Source organism: Hyposmocoma kahamanoa, unplaced genomic scaffold, assembly GCF_003589595.1.
Source record: "Hyposmocoma kahamanoa isolate Upper Pololo Valley unplaced genomic scaffold, ASM358959v1 62, whole genome shotgun sequence".
Classification (NCBI taxonomy): Eukaryota; Metazoa; Arthropoda; class Insecta; order Lepidoptera; family Cosmopterigidae; genus Hyposmocoma; species Hyposmocoma kahamanoa.
In genome coordinates, this window is record NW_020653850.1 from 24,884,839 (window position 1) to 24,905,386 (window position 20,548).

Sequence of the window (20,548 nt, forward strand, 5' to 3'; positions counted from 1 at the left end):
AAAAAATAATTGAATATCAATTCAATAAAAATTTTATTCTTAGAACATATCAAAGGTAGCAATTATTTACAAAAGGTAACAAATCTTGAATATACACTCGATGCGACCAGCCATCCGACGGTCACAATTATAATCAGTTATAATTACACGGAGAAGATGAAATGTCTTTTTAGAAGATACCTTTTGCAAAGGAGTTTTATTTTCTTTTAAATAACTTTTTATAGAAGCTTCCTAAAATAGTGAAAACAAAGTATGTTTAGGTAGAAATTAGGTAGTAGATAAAAAAAGTAAATTATATACTGGAAGAATCATGAAAAATGTAAAGTAGTCCAGCCAACCTGACGTCAGGAATGACTGGCCAGTTTATTTCTTTAATATTTCCGTTCCCGCTAAGGTAAAAAATTTGTCAATAAAGATACTAAGTAGTACAATATACGTAGTAAATAATGAGCACAGTTTGTTATTATTTCGTTTGTGGTCCAGCCATACTGACGGACAGCCTGCTGTGGCCTGAGCATTACTGTTCACGCGGGAATAAGCTTATTCTGATGGAATCATTTTTCAATCTCGAGAACTATATTTCTGCCCTAGCCCGCTTAGCTTTGGTCCGATTGCTGTCTTAAGGTGTGTCCAAACATAAAGCGGCATTCGAGCGCGGCTGCAGCGCGCGGCTTGCCGCGCTATGATTGGACGACTGCCGCGCGCGGCAGCCGCGAGCTACCTGCCGGCAAACTTGTGTCCCGCGAATGCCGCGCGTAGCTGCCGCGCACCTTGCACGCCGTGTTTGGACACACCTTTAGAAAGTACAAGATTCATTATCTATGATGTGGAGTAGATGCTACTCCAGAGAGAAAGATAAGAGGAGGCAACAATACAGCGAAACAGGCGACATAGCGAGGACAGACAGAACGGGGAAATAAAACACGGATGCTTATTGACCTAAAAATGAAGAAACATTTATTTTCAGTATGTCTTTTTGTAAAATTTATAACAGAATGAATTAAATGTGGTAAGAGATAACAGAGCGGAGCACTTTCCATTCGATAGAATTAGTTTCACCAACAATAGAAATATAATATTTATCGAGTTCATTTACAGATACAATTAATGCAGTACCAATAATAATCTAGTTTATTCGTTTACTGAGTTAGTTAAATTTAAACATTTATTATGATCATAATGTACACGGAGTGGGCGTCTCACGCTCGCGCGGCGGCCGCGCCCTTCGGGCCATCGGGCCGTCGGGCCAGGCGCGGCCGTCGGGCCAGACGCGGCCGCCGTGCGAGACGGCTCAGTGCTGTACTGGGTTACACCGCTTTACACGGGCACACTATTTTTTTTTTGTTTTTTCATTTTTATCTTCACGTACTTTATAAATATCTCGTACTTGAAAAAAATTTACACATTAAAATGTATCGGAAAGGTGCGGACGCTAGCACCGCATATACTAGGGCGCGACGCAAACAGAGGCACGCACGCACACATACATAATTACAGGCCGGGGCGGCGCCCGCGGCGGGCCGCGCCGCGCCGCCGCAGCGAAAATATACACAAATATAAATTATGAGCCGACACTAACCCGAGACTTATACCATCACATTGCGACGCACACCTATTCGTTTTCCCACCGCTACAGTTAAAATTTTCTTACATAGTAAAATTAACGGAATACTTTAAATCTAAATAAAAAGGCGCGCCGGCCCGGCCCGGCCCGCCGCCGCGCGCCACACGTCACAATTACAGTGAACTGAAACGATGACAATATTTAATTTATCGCAAACACTAGAGAAATGCAGGTCCAATACGATGGTAATATTGTGTGTCATGAAACAAAATGTATATTTAAATTCTCTGCTTTTTACACACACACTATCCGGCGGCTCACTTCGACGTCATCATGGTCACGAATTCTGCAAACAAACAAAAGGAAGCGTCAGTGTCGGTCGGCGAGGAGGGCGCGAACCGCGCGCACACCGCTACGCCAAAACGGTTAATACGAAAATATTAACACAAAACAACGATAGTAACCGACAGAAACAGAAATATCTACGAGTGACTGCTAATTCATTAAGACAGAAAACCACTAGATTGATTAATATGAATAAAAATAAAATGATGCAGGCCGCGCACCGCGCGCCCGCGTGGCGGTTGCGTGGCGGGTGCCGCCCGGGCGGCCGCGCGGTGCGCCGCGACAACGACAACCGAAGGCCGGCCTCGACATGCCACTAAAGAGCTGCGAAATACCACGGGACGGACGCGGCCGAGCCAGAGGGCGACTTCCACGGGGTCGCAGGTGGTATTTCTAAAGAATGCTAGATAGGTAATTAGACACATGCACCATACACGGGAGGGTGACGGTCCGTGTGCGGCGGCCGAGTGGAATTTTGTCGGCAGGGACAAAATTGCAGCCGATCCGCCGCGCGGCGAGGCGAGCGAGTGAGACGGTCGAAAGTGAGCGGGGACCCAGCGGGGAGGACCGGTGTGTGAGGAGGGGGGAGCGGGGGTGGCAGCTAACAGTCAAGGAACAGTTAATAACGAGCAGCAAACCATGAGGACGGCGGCATGTACCTAGTGTCGGGCGGGGCGTCGCGTGGCTCGTCTACTCTACGGGAAATCGTTTCGAGATCACAGCGTTATCGTGGAGTCTTGTTTAAGTTAGTAACTACTAGTATCACAGTGCGAAGCGCTAACGGCTGGAGTCGCCGCGTGCGAATACCATTTTGGCGAGGGCATGGAAGTCTGCAAGAGAGAGAAGCTCGGTCCGTCACAGTCGCACTTCAACGGCGCCGCGCCGTCGATGCGCTGCAGAGGGTGGTGCGTGCCACAGCGCTAACACTAAACAACATTCTCCAAGCAGAGCCTCGATTATGACACCTTCTGTTACTAGTCCGCGATCTTACAACGATTTCTTCTAACGCGCTCGGTTAATACAACGGTAATCGTTCAGGACAATCGTCAATCAAAGTCGGCGACCGATCATAATTAGGCTTTACATGACGCGACCTTATCCCAAATAAGAGCTATTTCAACAGCGTGACAACAGTGTTGCTTGTCCGCTCTGCTCGCGTTCTGTGAACAATTTGCTGTGCGACAACAGCGCTACAAGAGCCCCCGATTAAAAGGACAGCAACCACAATGTGCAGTCGCGCGGTGCGCGAGTTCTTCGTACGAAGCAACGCTTGATAAATTACTTGTATGTGTGCCTCTCGACTCGTCTATAACCTCTTATCTGCAGCTATGTTTAGTCACCTGCAAACTATAGCGCTAGCCGTAATAAGCCGTATAAACACGGCCGATGTAAGTGAAGAACTCTTCTGCTTGCACCGCCGCAGCCGCGCTGCTTTGCCGCTAATCGAAATGACTTTATGAAGTATCCAAAAGCCGAGTGTGATCCGTCAATAAAGAACTACGTGTACCGTAATGATACTTATGAGCTATCTACAAAGTACTCGGTGAAGGGTGGTGGTATTGCCGCGGTGCAGCGGTGGATACTGACCCTCGTAATTGACCTGTCCGTCGCCGTCGATGTCGGCCTCGCGGATCATCTCGTCGACCTCCTCGTCGGTGAGCTTCTCGCCGAGGTTAGTCATCACGTGGCGCAACTCGGCGGCCGAGATGAACCCGTTGCCGTCCTTGTCGAAAACACGGAACGCCTCGCGGATCTCCTCCTCGCTGTCCGTGTCTTTCATCTTGCGCGCCATCATTGTCAGGAATTCGGGGAAGTCTATCGTACCATTGCCTGGAATATGTTAACATCACCCAGTTAGACAAATATTACTTTCTGTACACAACATTTACAATGGGCTGTTTGGTTTGTATTTGAGTTTTTCAACAATTAGGTGGATGAACACCAATCATACGGATTTACATCCACTAACACCAACATTAAGGCTGTTGGTGGGCAAAATACAAGATCAAGTCACGCTGGCGATTTACATTATATTCAACCAAACACAAGTGGACCAATTAATTGGCAAGTGATAAATAGGTTTTCTAAACGGAGGCGGAATGAAAACGTCGGAGCAATAAACGTGTTATTGCAGCCATATGTTCAGCATCAACACTGCCCACTACATTCATCAGTGAATAAACTAGGAGAAAAATCCCAAAGCTTCTGTTGGTACATGCTTGACCAAAGCGCAAAAAAAAAAAGAATTTATGGTGGCATTTTTAATTTATGGTTCTGATGTATAGATTTACATCAACTGTAAATATTAGCCTGCGCAATAAACGCGGGTTGTGTTATGGGGTACCAGTCAACGCAACTTTGCAGATTCGTGTTATGACTTCAATGAAATAACATTTATAAGTTTGTACAATATTTCGGCAGCATTTGCATTTTCAAAAAACATGTTGATGAAAATAGAAGGATGCTGCTCATGACACGTATCAGTGATGATATCAACAAAAAAAACGTTTACCATTCATCACGTTTCTGTTTCATCGCGGGTAAATATTGGAACTTGGTCATATGATGTCACCCGTACCGCCTTTCCAAAGTGTGCTCACGCACATCCTAACTTGTACTATGGTCGTGAACAAAAGCTAATAATGCTACGATAGATACGGTATGTGATTACATGGGCCTATGTTACGATTACGATCAATGGTTACAGATTAGGAAAGACAATTGAGTTCGTCAGTAGGGCTAGAACAACAGGATGCGACCAGCGCGAGCGCTACATGAAATTGTTTCATGGAGATTTCGCGCTTTATGTCGCTCTCGCGCAAGTCGTGGCTTGTCGTGTTAGCCCTACGGGTTGGCACAGTGAGTGGGGAAATAAGCACTGCCCATTGGGCAGGTGGTAAAAATTAACGAAAGTTAAGTTTGGCGCGCTAATTCTGGGATTAACCTTTCCGAGAGCAGCGTGCGCACTATAAATACCGAGGTGCGCGCGCGCCGCATTCTTGCTGTTGCACCCGTCCGCGCTTCACCTACTCCGGGCATTAATTAGGGAAAGGGTGATCATAACTCCAAGGCGCGGCATTTACCGTTCTTCCAAATGTCCTTCAGGCACTCTACAAGCCGCAGCGCCGGCGAGCCGGTCCCTTGGGAACACCTTCATTGCACTCTTTTTATTCAAGCTGCGTTAACGAAAATGTTTCACCTTGAACTTTGAAATATTTTTGTAGGAACTCGGGTTTGTTGTCGACAGATTCCATTATGGAATATCCCTGTTACTTTGACAAAGTAACGTCAAAGCAATAATCGCTAATAGTGTCTCCTATAGAATCAAGCACATCTCAATGTCATCATAGAAAATATCTGCTACAATATTACTTTCTAGATCCGGTATACTTATTATGGCGTTGAGTGAAACGATGCAAGAACCTTGTCGACATGCATTGTCGTCTCACATTAGAGTTTCTAAGTTAGTTGTGCCTTCATGATTTTTCAGTTTTAAGCGTTAAATTTTTTCGGAAACTTGCGATCTAGCATTAGTAACGGCTTAAGGTTTAAGTGTAGCAACAAACATACAATTCCTTGTTGTAACGCGGAGTGGGAAGCCTTACCGAGTGGGTCGACAAGGCCGCGGGTATGACTCATACATATTATGTATGTTTATGAGTTGAGGCTATATTTTACTCTAATGTAGCGCAGTGTAAGAAAATAAAATATTTGTTAATTATACATAAATAAGAAATATTGTCGATTCGAGTAAGTATACTCTGATCGCGAGATCGCTTAGTAGTGGCAACTGATAACTTCCAATGGGTATACTTTGATCGTGATATCAGTTTTATCTACATGTAATAGTATGTTTTATGTGAAAGAATGTGCGCAATTGACCACCATCTCACCTGATGGAAAGTGACGACGAGGTCGACGATGGAGCATGCACATGTACAAGTTACAGCGTTCTGGGAATAAGTCTGTGGGCAAGAAATTCCAACCCACAGCCGTTCGCTATACAAATGGGAATAAAAATATATGTGTGGGTAGTACAATAATAGTTGCATCTGTGTTTTATCATTTATACCCACTTCATGGGTAAACTGAGCATAGAATTATTTTAAAACAAGAAACTGAACAGTTATATCTTGCGATAATATGGTATTTTACATTTATATTTTTATTTGATACGCAAATGGCATAATTAGAGTGCAATAAAACGGCAAGTGTCTTAGGCAACGCAGAACTAGTACTTCGATGGTTTGATGACGTTATCACAGTGCAGCGGCAAAGAGAAAAAGTAATGTAAAATGGAGGATGTGTTATGCAAGGCCGTACTACTCTGAGCGTCGCTCTATCAGTCCTGATAGTATTTGCAGCGATTAAATCAACAATGGGCTCGGTATTCGCATAATGTGCGGCGATAGGCGAAGTGAAGATAGTTTGGCGCGTAGCCAGTTCCGCACGAGCCCTTTCTGCGACAGCTGCACCATCTCTGTCGCATTGCTTTATAGACTGTTATTGGTCAGAACACGCCTCGTGCCGGCTACGAGTTTCGATGCGATTTGTTTGCGTGCTAAATTACCGCGCTGCATTAATACCGTGTTGTTTCATTGCATTCATTATAGAAGAAACAATTTAGTTCTATGTTTGAAATTCAATGTGTTTAGTTAATGAACAGTAATTTCTCAACTATTTCGATTCAGTATGTCTTTACTCTTTTTAATGTCCGGAAGAAAATTATGCGCAGATATATTTGTGTCGATCCAGAACAAGTCTATCCCTATCTTGTGAATCTGGGCTACCATACGTTAGTATTTGGACTTTAGCTCTCCGTCAGCGGCCGCCATTTTGCCAGATTTACACCAGGCCCGTCATTACTGACATTAACCAGAACCGTTTCTCAGAAGCGTCAGTTTGGGACAGAATTTCTGTTGTAGTGTACATCTTGCTACGAAATATTATTTTAGTATCGTAATAAGAGAAAATAATGTATATTTGGACTCATAATTGCTGATATGACAGTGTCAGAAAATGATTAGCTATAAGACAGGATGCTTGAGATGAGTTGCCTGAATTCGTCCACGGTAAAAACAGATTACTTAGAAAAAGACAAAATTCTTTCTATGAAGACAAATTTATTAAATCCAACAAAACGATCCTCTCCCTATAGACGCTAAAGAATAATTACTTGATACATTGACCTACCAACAAATGGACGTCGGGTTCGCGCTAAAGTGTCCGCACCTATAGGGCGTTAAAATGGCATACAGAGCGTCAATCGCGCAACAGTCTTTGTTCGACTGACAGGCGGTTGTCAATCATGCAGTACTATATAATAACTTGTAAAAATTACTGCAGTAAAGTGTAAAAACAGGATTTTGTATCATATTTGCACTAAACAAATAAATTGCGTTATCACAGTTATCATTTAAAAGTGTTATTTTGTACAGTCATATAGTCTTAACAATTTATATATAAATGAATCGTAAATATAAATTACAAAAGTAAACAAAATAATCAAATAATTAAAAGATAGAAGAAGACCCGTTACGTCAATTTCAAGAAGCTTATATATAAACTTCTTGGCCATTTTCAATCGTTTGAACCACAAGCGATTGAAATATTTACAACAAAGAAACTATAGAGTCGCTTTGATCTTAATCTTATTTTTAAAATGATATTTAATAAAAGTTAACAATAACACAAAATTTAAAATATTCTTTCAGAATTAGCAAATATTTTGTGAAATTGCTCTTTCTTATTAATAGAATTCCTTTTTTTCTGTGTAACAATACTTAGGCCATGCTGGAAGTTTCTGGATTAGATATTATGTTCATAATAGATTTATCGTTTTTCAAAGTATGCGCCCTCATTGTTCACATACTTTTGCATTCGTTAAAACCATTGTGAAAAGCTGTAGGATCAAGTCTGCCGTAGGTACCTCTTCAGTGGCTTCGTGGAAAGCATTCACGGCCGCTTCCGGGCTTGTAAATCGTAAACCTCTAAGTTTATCTTTGATTTTTGGAAATAAAAAGAAGTCGCATGGTGCAATGTCTGAGCTGTATCGCGGATGAGTCATCAGCTCCACATTTGGGGCCTTCAAATGCGCATTCGTATCCTTAGCGGAATGTAGATATTGCTTTGAGGACGCTTTTCGCGAACTTTTTCTAACTCTCTGGGCTAGCAAGTTTTACACACCAATCTGCAGTCACTGTCCTTTGGTCTTCAAGGGCTGCAGTAGTGCAATGTCCTGATTTGCCGAAGAAAGAAGCAACCATTTTCTTACCAGTGCTCCGACGTTTCATAACTTTCGTCCGCAAATCTTCAAAAGACCCATTCTGCGGACTGGGTTTTTAACCGGTAACACGGTAAAAACAGATTACTTAGAAAAAGACAAATTTATTAAATCCAACAAAACGATCCTGTCCCTATAGACGCTAGAGAATAATTACTTGATAATAGTAAACAAACTTCTCAAAAGTGTATTTTAGTTATGAGACAGAAATATTTAATCCAAGAGCAAATTAATTTACTTCAAGTCACAAAGCTACTCTAGATTCAACAAAATATTTATTAGTTATTAGAAATGTCCGATTTTGACTTGAAAAAGAAAAAAGAATGAAAAATTGAGAGGTACTTAATTATTTGATGGAAGATTTATGTTTTCTAATATCAAAAAGGGTAAATTTACAGGGTTATGGACCCAACAGTACGTCTCACTGGCGTGAAATTTACAGGGTTACGGACCCAACAGTACGTCTCACTGGCGTGAAAGCACACAGTTCAGTACCAAACACCTTAAAAAGTAGCAGAAATAGGATGGAATCTTCTCAAATACTGAAAGCACAACAATTCAAAATATATGAGATGACTTATACTATTGAAGTTAACAAAACGATAGTGTGTTTCAGAGTACAACTAATGCTATTTAGCAGTGGCGTGATGGAACTAATTGCATGTTAAAGTTGTGCTTGTTACAAGTGTAGTTTGATTTCATGCTGAAACCAAATTTCTTAAATTATGACTATAAATAACACCCCAACAAACTAGAGATACTACGTATTGTTTCTTTGGATAAATGACTGTTTATGATTTTTATGGTTACAAGCACAAGTAATTGTTACCGCGTGCACGTTCGGCGACATGTCACGGCAACATTGACTATGAAAACGCAACGAAATGTTGCTTTAAAAATATACTCTAGAATTTAGAATATTAATTTGAATAGCAAACTACTTCTTTTTTGTTTAAGAATATGTTTTCTTAAAATACACCTAAGAAATTTTGAATTAATTTTAGATTATTTAAATTTGATGTAAGAGGTAAAAATTTCTTGATGTAAGTAATGTCCAATTAATTGATTAGAAATGAAATAACATCTTGAAGTGAACGTATTTGTCTAAAAGTTAGAATAAAGTTAAGAGTAAAATTGTATTAGAAAAAGATACGTAGTATTTTTGTAATGACAATATTTTATTACTTTTAATAAATATGTTTTCAGAATTAGCAAATATTTTGAGAAATTGCTCTTTCTTATTAGTAGAAATCCTTTTTTTCTGTGCAGGTTTCGTCACCTGTCACGATATTATATACAATGATTGTCCTCTATTAAACTTTTTTATCACTTTACGGCTCCACTCTATACGTAGTCGTTTCTGGTATTCGAGTGCAAGTTTCCGAACCTCCAGATGCACATGCAATATCTTTTGCACCTGGCTTCTTCCAATGCCTTAGTACTGTATGCCTAAATGCAGTACGAATTTTCTGTTAGTTTCAATCAGTTGCCATACGGTATCAGTATTAAAGTCGGTAACGGCCGTCGCCGGCCGACCTTCACGCATATTGTCATGGAGAGGATCACGTCTAAATTCACTGAACAACGAATAGATAGAGCTACGATATGGGGCTTCACCACCAAATGCCAATTGAAGTCTCTGACAACTCTCTTGTTGACTTAAGCCACATCGAAAATCGTAGAAAATAATGGGCCGAAAATTTCCTTGACTGAAATTCATTGTAATATCGACCCAAATTTCAAAACGGCGCCACAATGAAAAAACAAATGAGTCTCATAAAGTATCCTACTCACAAAGCTCCTTTTTCAAATCTCGTATTTTTTTAGTTTCTTTTACAAGTGGCCAGTGTCAGGAACTTTCAGTCTGCCCCACGTATTGACAATGAAGGAAACAAATTACGGAAAAGAAAGTTTGTCAGTAATTGGCGATTCCAAAAATAGATTCCGATGGCGAAGGCTCGGGAAAAATAAATGGTAGGCGGGGAAAATCTGTGTAAGACAATAACCATGCTACGCTGGCTACATAGTAATGCGACTAAACTGACCCAATTTTATCTGCATAGGTCAAACTGACGCTGGTAAACATCTGGATGGAATGGAGCTTTCGACACATCAGGATTATGTAGGAATGTTATCAAATATAAAATAATACGCAGAAAGGATTCCAACTTCATCTTATTTTCAGAAATATATTGAATGGAATTTTCCTTTAGTTGGTTTCATGCCCAAGAAATATGTCAATTAGATAACGACGTGAATCATTATCAGGTGGTGTAATTTATTGGAGTGCTACATCGCCGAGATCAAAGCGGTGGCGGCATGGCAGCCGGAGCAGGCTGATCGATCGGCCGAGTTGCTTGACCGGCGAGTACCCTATTTTTATTGTGATCCCGGATTAGAACTGTAAACAGGCACATCGTTGCGCGCATACAATGAGATGGCACGGTCTCTGCTCGCAAATGGGTTCAAGCAAATTTAGAATCACCCGATGACCCTAACTAAAATAACTAGCTAGCCGAATATAGACTTTACGCAATTAAAACGCAATGAACAGTTTCGAATGCAGAATGAAATCATTTAATTGGAAAAAGTATTATTACTAACTAACTTGCGATCAACGACGTGTATTCCTTACTTCTCCAAGAGAGGTGATTAGTTGCTACCTGACCCGGACAGGTCGCTGGTAAAGGACCGCGGTGCCTCGATACAATTACCTAATTGTAGGTCGCGTGCGAGGCGGTGTGCGCGCCGCGCTAATATCCTAGTTCAGCCGCCTCACACACATGTTACGCTACACCTTCATATTTGCACCTACAGAGTCGTCTGCATGCAGTCGGGTCATTAATATTCTAAATTGCACTTAATAGCTGTGCAGATAGAAAGGGCCGCGACGGTATCTATGAACAATTTTATTTTACACCTTGGCTTTGGTAACCTGCTCGACTAGGTCGCTACTAATTATAGAACTGGTGAGACGTTAATGCTTGTATTGCTTGATTTAAGAGTCTGGTTATTTATGTGAGGTGAAGGTGAAGAGTGAATAACTTTTTGTTCCATCAGTCTGTTATATTATCCATGATGAATAATTACACAAACTAAATAAGTTTATGCAATTTTCATAAGTTATATTTTGCTTTTCGTTATACTACAAATACTGTGGCATAAAACAACTTTTGAAAGGTCGTAAATTCCCCTTTCGGCACAGGCAGTTCAACTAGGATCTTGAGAGGTCAATGAAACTTTGCGTTGCAGCGCGGGCTCAGCTGACAGGCGGGGGCGAGCGGCGCCGGCCGCCCACGCGCTGCGCCGATTCCCGTCGGGGGGAAGCCTGTAGAGCCAACTCAGACAATAATTGTGCCACTCGCGCACTCGCGCCCTGCCCAGTTCGACGTGCTCGTCATGACCAAAATAAACAGTGTTACGTCGCCCTGTCGTCGCCGACTACAATACGCTGTCATTTTCTGGTTTCGCGGAAGACACGAGTTACGCTCGATGATAAATATTAGCGCGCGTCAGCGCGACGCTTTTGTGAAATCGCTGACATTAGTCTAGTTGCACTTCTGTTAGATGCAGCTGCCTCTCCGCGATTATTTCCATCGACACTGCTCAGGGCATCGGTCAAGGGCGAGCAAGAACTTCCTCGTGGAGGATTATCTGTTCTTTTAGATTTATTTTTGGATCTTATTCGTTACGTAATCAGAATGACACGAAGTTTCCAGACAATGTTTTAATTTGGCAAATTGTCTAATACAACGCGGAGGAGACAGTTGTTGTAATCACGAGAGTAATCATTCCGAGGGAAGTTAATGCGCTGTTGATATAGTATCACGCGCTCTAACGCGCGCCGGCGCAAGCGCGGACCGTACGCAGGAGGAGTAAGTTTGCCAAGAGCGATGAATTTGCGGAGCATTGTAAACAATATCAATATATCGATGCTCGAAGAAACATTAAATAATTGTTGCGTGTGCTCAGTGCGCCGGTGGAAACTTGCCATGTGGCACGTAATATAAATTGGTGTTTGCAATTACAAATTGTTCATAGTGCTTTGTAAGAGGGCCGCAGGTGATACCCCGCCGTCACGCCCTTGAAAAAGCCCGGCCAGCAGAAAATGTTTCACACTGCGTCGCGAATATGTCCTCGGCACGTTATGAACATAAAATAATTATTTTTCTCAATAAGATTCAATATACGTGTATGTTAAACGGGGGCCTCCAACTCTCCCATTACCATGGACATATTAGAAGTTGTCTTTGTGTCGTCAAACTTTTTTATAGCCCGTCTTTTATTCTGCCGTCCGTTAACTAAAACGCGGCTAAGTGACAAAATATTTTTTTGAGATATCTTAGAAAACCGTAACTCAGTCTTAGGATATTAAAATTGTTTAATGATATTTCAGCTATGGACCGTCAGTGTAAGTTCCGATAAGTCGAACACGTAAACTAATTTTAACTGTTTTTAAACGATAATTTTGTGCTCTATCTTATGCTATTTAGCGTTTATTTACGTTTTAGTTAGTGGACGGCAGTATTGTAGTCGAATTTTAGTCTCTTATCTCAAATTTTTGTTCATATTCAAGTAATCTCGTATTTTTCCCATTACTGGAACTAATCCGTATAGGTAAAAATGTTTTTTTTTTATCGCCGCCGCACAATATCGGGAAGTATTCTATTAATTATTCAGTCAGTGCGAGTATGTAGCTGTATATGTACATATGAAGTATATAACAATATTCCGGATGGTTAGTCTGCCATGTGAATTTTAAGCAGAAGCCTCGCAGAACAATACCTTCATCACGTGTCTAGCCACCTCCGCCGCGTTCGGTGGGCGTACGCTAGATCGATCCTGTGAAATAATTCCATACACATTCTAGCATTTGCTCGGTAATTAGTCCCACCAAGATTATGAACAATCTAACGATAAACTTATGCCTAAATTATACGCGATAACCAATTTGTAATACGTGGCACTGGTAATTATTATTGATCACCCACACAAACTATACTGTGACTATTATGTTCCCAAACAAATCAGTCACCTAGTACAAGTATACCTGTTAACAGATGATGTCACGGTATTCCTCTGCGGCAGTATAGGAGTGATCTAATCTTGAATCACGAGCTCGTCACCTCTCCACGCTTGGATTTGCACGAAGTCTGTCCACGAGACGACATAATGTATTTCCTTGTATAATTTAACAATTTGCCAATGCGGTGTTATTTTATGTTAAGAGTGAGCGCGGCGAGGGTTTAGTGTTCCCGCATTATCCGCGCTCAATTGTTGTGCTAATTAGCTAGCACACGCCATTGTTGTACTCACACCGTCCTTGTCGAACTGGATGCTCTTTGCGTTAGCATAATATAGTTCCGTATATACTCATTCACCGACAGTCCTTGCGCGGCAGAGACAATACCGAGTATGTAGTAAGTAGGGGTACTTATTACTTTTTACGCCAATTGCAAGCGGGCGTGATCTGCTCGACTGACTTGCAAAATAATGTCATACTTTATTAATTTTACTTGGAATTGCCATTTTATATTTTAGGTTTTTCCAGCATAATGTTAGCTCCAGTAACTCATTTAGCAACCGTCAAGGTTAAAATCGAACAAGCGTTACAAGCGATATCTGATAATCAAAGGAAACTTTGTTATAAACCAGGCGAGCGTGTGAATAAGGCCGCTTGATGTAAACAAAACATGGTACATTTTGTCATAGTCTGATTATAGCCTGACAGTTGTGTACACAACACACGTCTTTTATTACACGTTTGATACGTAATTGTATTGAATTTCGGGTTATTATCGCAAACACTTCACTTTTCATACGCTATATACAGCACTAAACTATAAATAATTTGTCACAATCAAGACGACTTTGTGATGGTAACTAAAACACTTCCGAGATATACTCGAAAGCAAAATGATATAATTTAGCAAATATGGGCCAATCAATGTGACAAAAAACATGACAAAGAAAGAGGTCTTAGTTCCGGCACACTTTGCAATCATGCTTTGGCATCATCATCACCACCGTGAATCCATTATAAGTCGGGCTGGTGGGCACGGGTCTCCTCTTAGGAAAGGAGTTAGGACGCAGTCCACCATTGGCCCAGTGAGCCAATTACGCCTACTAAACATTCACGATTGTACGCAACTTAAATTTGAAGTTATGCCGAAATATGGATTCACATTGTTTCTCTTTTATATATTATTCATTAGTAGCACTAATAAATTTTCAGTAACTAGGTTTAGAGTGGCGCGGCATGCTAATCATTGCGCGGCGGCAGCAGCTCGGTCCGTTGAAGAGTTGACAGATTGATTGTGCGCAATGTCACGGCCGGCACGGCGCACATCGTTCATGCTCGCCACCGAATTCCCCGAATATAATATCAACAGTTGTGTGCGCCGTGCGAAGCGTTAAATCGCAGCCACGGTCACGTTTTTGCGCACAACAGTTTGTTGTTTCCGAGATCACTGCGAAAGGCCTTCGCTAAGGCTTGAACAAATTACGCTTAGATAAGGCTGGCTCCAGTTAACAAGAGTTCCTATAAATTACTTCTTTTATATTACGACTCCACTGTTAAAACATAACGTTGTGATAATTATCTTTACGAGCAAATTATTTTAGACCACAGAAAAAGGTAAACATCTTATTTGTGACAGCTGCAATATATTATTATGTCGTCGCTTTTTATACTTAAATGGATAGCAAGTTGTTTGAATTTTTAAGCTAAAACTCGTTTCCAGTGTTTAAAATATTTACGAGACTTACGAAATGTGATGGCTGTTGAATATTCAGACCTATTTCATCACAATTTGGGCGATTTGGTTTGTTCGCCTGCAGCAATTAGCATTCTAAAAATAGCCGAAGGTTTATAACGCGACTGTAGTAATTAATGGTAATTTCTTCAGCCAACATTATAAGTGGTGTATGATAAAAAGGTAGCAGACAACCAACTAGGACGATAACTTCGCAGAACGCCTCGAATAACTAGAAATTTGTAAACGATGGAAAAATCGATAGGTTGTTGCGTAGAGCGTTATGCAAGACAATTACTTTTTGCTACAGAAATCTACATCTTGAACGTGATTTGATTGCACGACTAATACCAGGCTTAGAGGGTTTTTGTTTAATCAGAATTAGTCACTGGTCCAGGCAAGCAGCGGCTATCGTTACAGTGCTAATCGGCCGCTCTAATATCAGGGGAATGCGATAACGCAATCCGCGATAACGTGCGCGGTGATAACGCAATAATTGCCTCGTGCCCAGTGTCCACAGCCACCAGTAACTACATCTAAGTGCCTTTCTACATTCCTAATAATCAATATTCCTTTCCGTATTTAAATTTACAATCCACTTATTCGGGTTGAGAATGCGGAAGTCGTAAAAGTCTGTAAAAGCGCATAACGTGTATGTATGGCGTGCCAACGCTTGGAAATTGAATGGATTTCATATCAAAGCGACGGGATGGGCTATGGTGGCGCATGGCGGTAGATGTAAATTAACGAGTTAACGAACGCGAGGCGAAGTCGAGGCGACAGGTGGTAACTTTCGCCGCGGGCACACCGGAGTGAGTGGCCAATCGATACTAGACTCGTTCATTTTCGGTTCGGACACACCAATACTATGAGTATTTAGTTTTAAATAATTTCTAAGTACTTCAGTTTTATTATCTTTGAAATCCTGAGTTGCCTTTCCATCGATACTTGACTGCTGTTTATTTGCCGGTTCAATAATCTTGAACTAAATCAGTCTTTGAAAATAACAAGTATTATGAAAAATTGCACTCGAATGAAGATTCCTACGCAAATATTTCACTGTGGATATTGTGAAATACTCTCTGCTTCAGTAAAATAAACTTCACCCGTGTGTTTCTTTTTTGTTTAGATATTATCGATATTTTATTACTGAATGGGCAGTGAAAGTGAAATATTACTTTAAAATAAGAATGTTTTCGTAATTTGTTGATGTACAGAGAGTTGAAAGCTATCTTACCATTGGCTTTCCGGGAATCGACTTTCACACTAAGATTTTATTATATTATATAATTATGTAACAAACAACTAATTATAAATAATTGCATTTTCCTGAACACATTGTGTTACAACAGTCATAGGTGAACCTATGGCTGTTGTAACACAATGCCTCTTATTTCAAAATTTTCCTTCCTGCATGAGAATGTAGCTATCAAAATATTAGGTATGTTTCATGGTACTCACCGTCAGCGTCAACCTCGTTGATCATATCCTGGAGCTCAGCTTCGGTGGGGTTCTGTCCGAGTGAGCGCATCACGGTGCCCAACTCCTTGGTGGTGATGGTGCCGTCACCGTCCTTGTCGAACAGCGAGAACGCCTCCTTGAACTCCGCGATCTGTTCCTCCGTCAGCTGGTCCGCCTGTAACATTGCATGCATACTCACTTATTACCTCTGCTTTACAGGGTCTTAAGTAAGCATGAAAATAGAACGAAAAAAAAAAGTAAAATTGTTATAGTAAGCTGTAGTTAAATAAGATCAAGTAAATTGTAAACAACAAAGCAATATAGGAATGAACTTGAGTTGTCAAAACTTGCTATTCCTATAATAACATGGGCAAGATAAAGAAACTGCAAAATTAATGCAACACACAGGTGCCTAGAAATCAAATTTCAAGTGGACTAAGATGAAAAATAGGAAACAACAATGGAGGCACATACACTGGAGACAACCATTATGTTAGAGTATTAGCAACAAAAGAGTTGGTAGTGGTCTGGAGTATAAGCTAGAGCCGCGATAAGATTGCCACTGTAATCTATAGATTACAGTGGCAATTACCGCCACGTCATACTGCGGCGCGATAAAATTACTGCATTACAATTAAATCTATGTTATATCATGCCATGATATAGCATACTTTGATAAAAATTTAAGTTTTAATGGCAAACCATTGCTTATTGCAAAATTCTAATTACAACAGTTAGATTTGCTATTTTAACAAGAATGGCAATAGTGTGGCGCATCCAATCATGTTTATGGGCTATTAGTGATGTTTTTCAGTTGAAACTTACGTAAAAGTCAAAGTAACAATAACATACTAATCGTGTTACCATAGTAAATAGGAAAGAACAGAAAGCCCAACCCACACCTTATAAACTCAAAATCAAAGTGAAATTATCTAAACATAGTAAGGTCACTAAATAGTAATCTTTTATTAATTAGTAATCCTACTTAGTTGAGTACACGACAAAAGCAATAACATATTATCAAAAAATGGTTTTGATAATGCAACCTTTATTGTCTTTATCCTGTCATTAGGTTTCTACAAAGTATGTCACATTTAGGTACCCATTTCATAGCCATCAAGCCTCTGATAAGCAAATGTGGCAAGGCCACTAAGTAATTAAAATGCTCTGAGTTGGTTAAGGAAAAACACACTTGATAATAAGAGGAAAGAATAAAAGAAGAATTTAAATATAACATGTAAAGCATGCTACAACCATTATACTGGCATTAATTTTTAAGTTATATTGTTACAATGTAAATGATTATTATTATTGTCAGTTAAATAACTAAATGACATTGAGAAGTGAAAAAATACTTTGCCAAGAACAGTGCAGAGTTTCATAAAAGTCATGACCGTGTACATTGTCCCAGTACGAGTTCAGTCACACCAAACATACGAATACAGATTGTATTAACCTTAAATTGAATTACAAAGGCAATAACTATAAAACAATTTTTTTAAACTGTTTATTTTCTAAACATTCAAAAATATTGGTTCACATTTAGTTTTTAAATGGCTGGCTGTATACATCCTATAAATACTTTATACTACATATATAAATATCAAAAAGTACCTATAGAAACACAACTGGAATATTATTATTTTGAGATAGTAATTTGTAGCAAATACTCAATAGTAAATAATAATTTGTCACCAAAACTTTTATTCAGTTCAGCTAAATTTAGTCCCTCAATTCTGATCAGTGATTTTGACCTATCAATATAAATTGATTTATGATAATAAACCACAAATCTATTTATATAAATTTGTTTAATGCATGACTGTTATAAAGTACATGAAAAAAATTTTTCTCATTGTACAATTGTGTTCTTTATTGAATGCACACCTATAAAACTATTAAAATTCTAAGCTGATTACATCATGGAAAATACCAAACAGATTAAAAATATATTTATGGCAGACATACAATAATGATTACATGCCATGTCGCAGCTATAAAAACTTAACTATCCATCTTGTCAGCAAGATGAATAAGCAGAAACAATAGTAGAAAAATATCTCAGTTATACTATATTGTGGGAAACTTATCACAATACATTGGGTTCACCTTATTGGTCATTTGCAATTGATATGATTTTCTTATGAACTGTCCACTTTATTTAATTCTTACTTTACAAAAAATAATTCCTCTTAATTGATTTACAGGAAACTACTACTACTAGGCTATTGCGGAATATGTAGTTGAAAGATATAAGGGTGCACATATGTGAACAGTAGGACGGAACTCAATATTATAAAAGAATGCAAAGTACTATTGGCTTAAAGATGACCTAATTGCTTTCACACTTCATTCCACCTAATGAACCACTAAGCCAGAAATCTCAATAATAATAGGGGCACAAACATTTGATAATTAGGGCACACTTGCGTAGTCGGGAAGTAAAGGAGGGTATAACTGAAGTGAGAGTTGCATCAACAGATGAAATCGAGGGTAGAACGGCGTCAATGAGGGGTGGAGCAGAGCACAGGCTCCAGACGCTTTGGCTGAGACGCCAACTGGCCAGCCTTTTCGATAACGGCCACATTGAATTGCGTATGAGGATTATCGGCTAGCGTAGCGATGAGTCAACGGGCGTTTTGACAGTTGTACCCGGCCGATCGATGAGCCGTCAACAGGGTGCGCCGCCAGCCGCCGTTACATTTATATTATAAAAACCACTTGTTTTCTATGTAACGGTCGCTCAGCGCCATTTTTGACTGTCATCGACAACCCGGCTTCAGCCAAATAACGTCATCTAGCCGGCACCACCTAGTACGGAGCTATGGCGACAGACGTTTCTCGACCCTTTGTAACGGTCTTCACCCAACGCTGGATGTTTGCATTTAGCGAAGAAACACCTTTTCACATATTGCCACATGCACAGAATCCTCATCCTGGGCACGACGCTTTGCGATCCGCAATGCGGTAAAAAACGGTCGTCACAATAATATAATGGAGGCCGTCATCACTATAAACACCAATTCACCGTATTTCCGAAATATACCCAGCAACCGACTTTGAATTATCTCCTGAATGCACTTTTATCACATTTGAGCGGAAATAGCACTCACCATTGTAGATTAACTTGGATTATCTGGAGCTACACTAAAAAAAATCACAGATTATGCCGCGAAAGCGACCGCACGGACCGACGTTTGACACGATACTGCCGCCCTCTTTCGTGCGAGCGGCAGCGCCGGGAAACTCGCAACCGCGATTCGCTAGAGTTCGGCCGCGAATCGTTCCGAGTTTACTATTCGAATCGCCAAAATTTCATGTCCGTTTTCCGGTTTTTAGAACCGTTTGACACTGCACTCGTTTGTAGTTTTATTTCAAAAACGAATCTTTCGAGCGTTGAAGTCCATGTCTCGGGACGAACAGCACGGGATTAGATTTAATCCGCAAAGGATAGTCGGTTTTATATCAGACGGGTGCGGCGGCGTGGACTAGCGAGCGGCGCGCGCCGATTGGCCGTCGCGCACCTGCAATGCGTCACTGCGGGGCGCTAGCCGCCAGCAAGAAGCAGCCGCTGCCGCGCGTGGTGCGCCGTGCTTCCGTCGCCGGCGGCGGCGGTGGCGGCGGCGAATCAGGGTTGCTCCCGCCGCAACAAGACGCAGCGTCGAGGCTGTTTCGCACGGCGTGTTATCAACCGCTCTCTGACGACTGCTGACCGGTACGAGGCGGTTTCTGCCCCCATATCGTAATTAAAGCCAGCCCGGAGATATTTTTTTAGACGTCGCCGCCACTAGTACTAAGACGCCAAAGTGCCGCATTCAATCATTCACAAGTTCCACATCCGATAGGCATTTTTAAAAATAAATATGAATGACGGCAATTTCGGTTGACAATTAAACCTTTAGTCGTCGTATTTCCTAGACCGTAAATGTTGTACATAATTGGTAAAACCTTACCTATAATTTTTAAATTTTGACGAAGTATCATTTGCAACCAATAAGTAGGTAGTATCTTAACGCATCACGGTTGAGTACAGGATCTTCAGTGGCTTAAATCGCCTAAACATTTTAAACCGTTCACCACACTGGCCTTCGTAACCTAACCTTCAGATTGTAATTATGGTAATTGATTCATAGTTTTATT

At 40.6% G+C, this 20,548-nt stretch overlaps 1 protein-coding gene across 2 annotated transcripts; it reads right to left on the reverse strand.

Annotated features, from left to right (window-relative positions):
• Positions 1-931: 931 nt before the first annotated feature.
• Positions 932-19,864, reverse strand: LOC113229739 (calmodulin). Of its 2 annotated transcripts, XM_026463422.1 has the most exons (4): positions 19,522-19,864; positions 16,409-16,583; positions 3,497-3,739; positions 932-1,910 (listed from the first exon to the last, which is right to left on the reverse strand). In XM_026463422.1, the coding sequence occupies exons 1-4, from the start codon at positions 19,522-19,524 to the stop codon at positions 1,882-1,884; spliced, it is 450 nt and encodes a 149-aa protein (XP_026319207.1). In that variant the 5' UTR covers positions 19,525-19,864; the 3' UTR covers positions 932-1,881. The 2 variants fall into 2 exon arrangements, with proteins under 2 accessions (XP_026319207.1, XP_026319205.1); XM_026463420.1 differs by lacking the exon at positions 19,522-19,864 and having other exon boundaries at positions 16,409-16,592.
• Between the last annotated feature and the right edge of the window lie 684 nt (positions 19,865-20,548).

Excerpts from the sequence above, each read along its gene's own strand:
- LOC113229739 (XM_026463420.1), bottom strand. The coding sequence starts at position 16,592 with ATGTTACAGGCGGACCAGCTGACGGAGGAACAGATCGCGGAGTTCAAG. Across the intron at positions 3,740-16,408 it reads CAACGAGGTTGACGCTGACG|GCAATGGTACGATAGACTTC; the intron begins GTGAGTACCATG and ends AACATATTCCAG. Across the intron at positions 1,911-3,496 it reads CGGACAGGTCAATTACGAGG|AATTCGTGACCATGATGACG; the intron begins GTCAGTATCCAC and ends GTTTGTTTGCAG.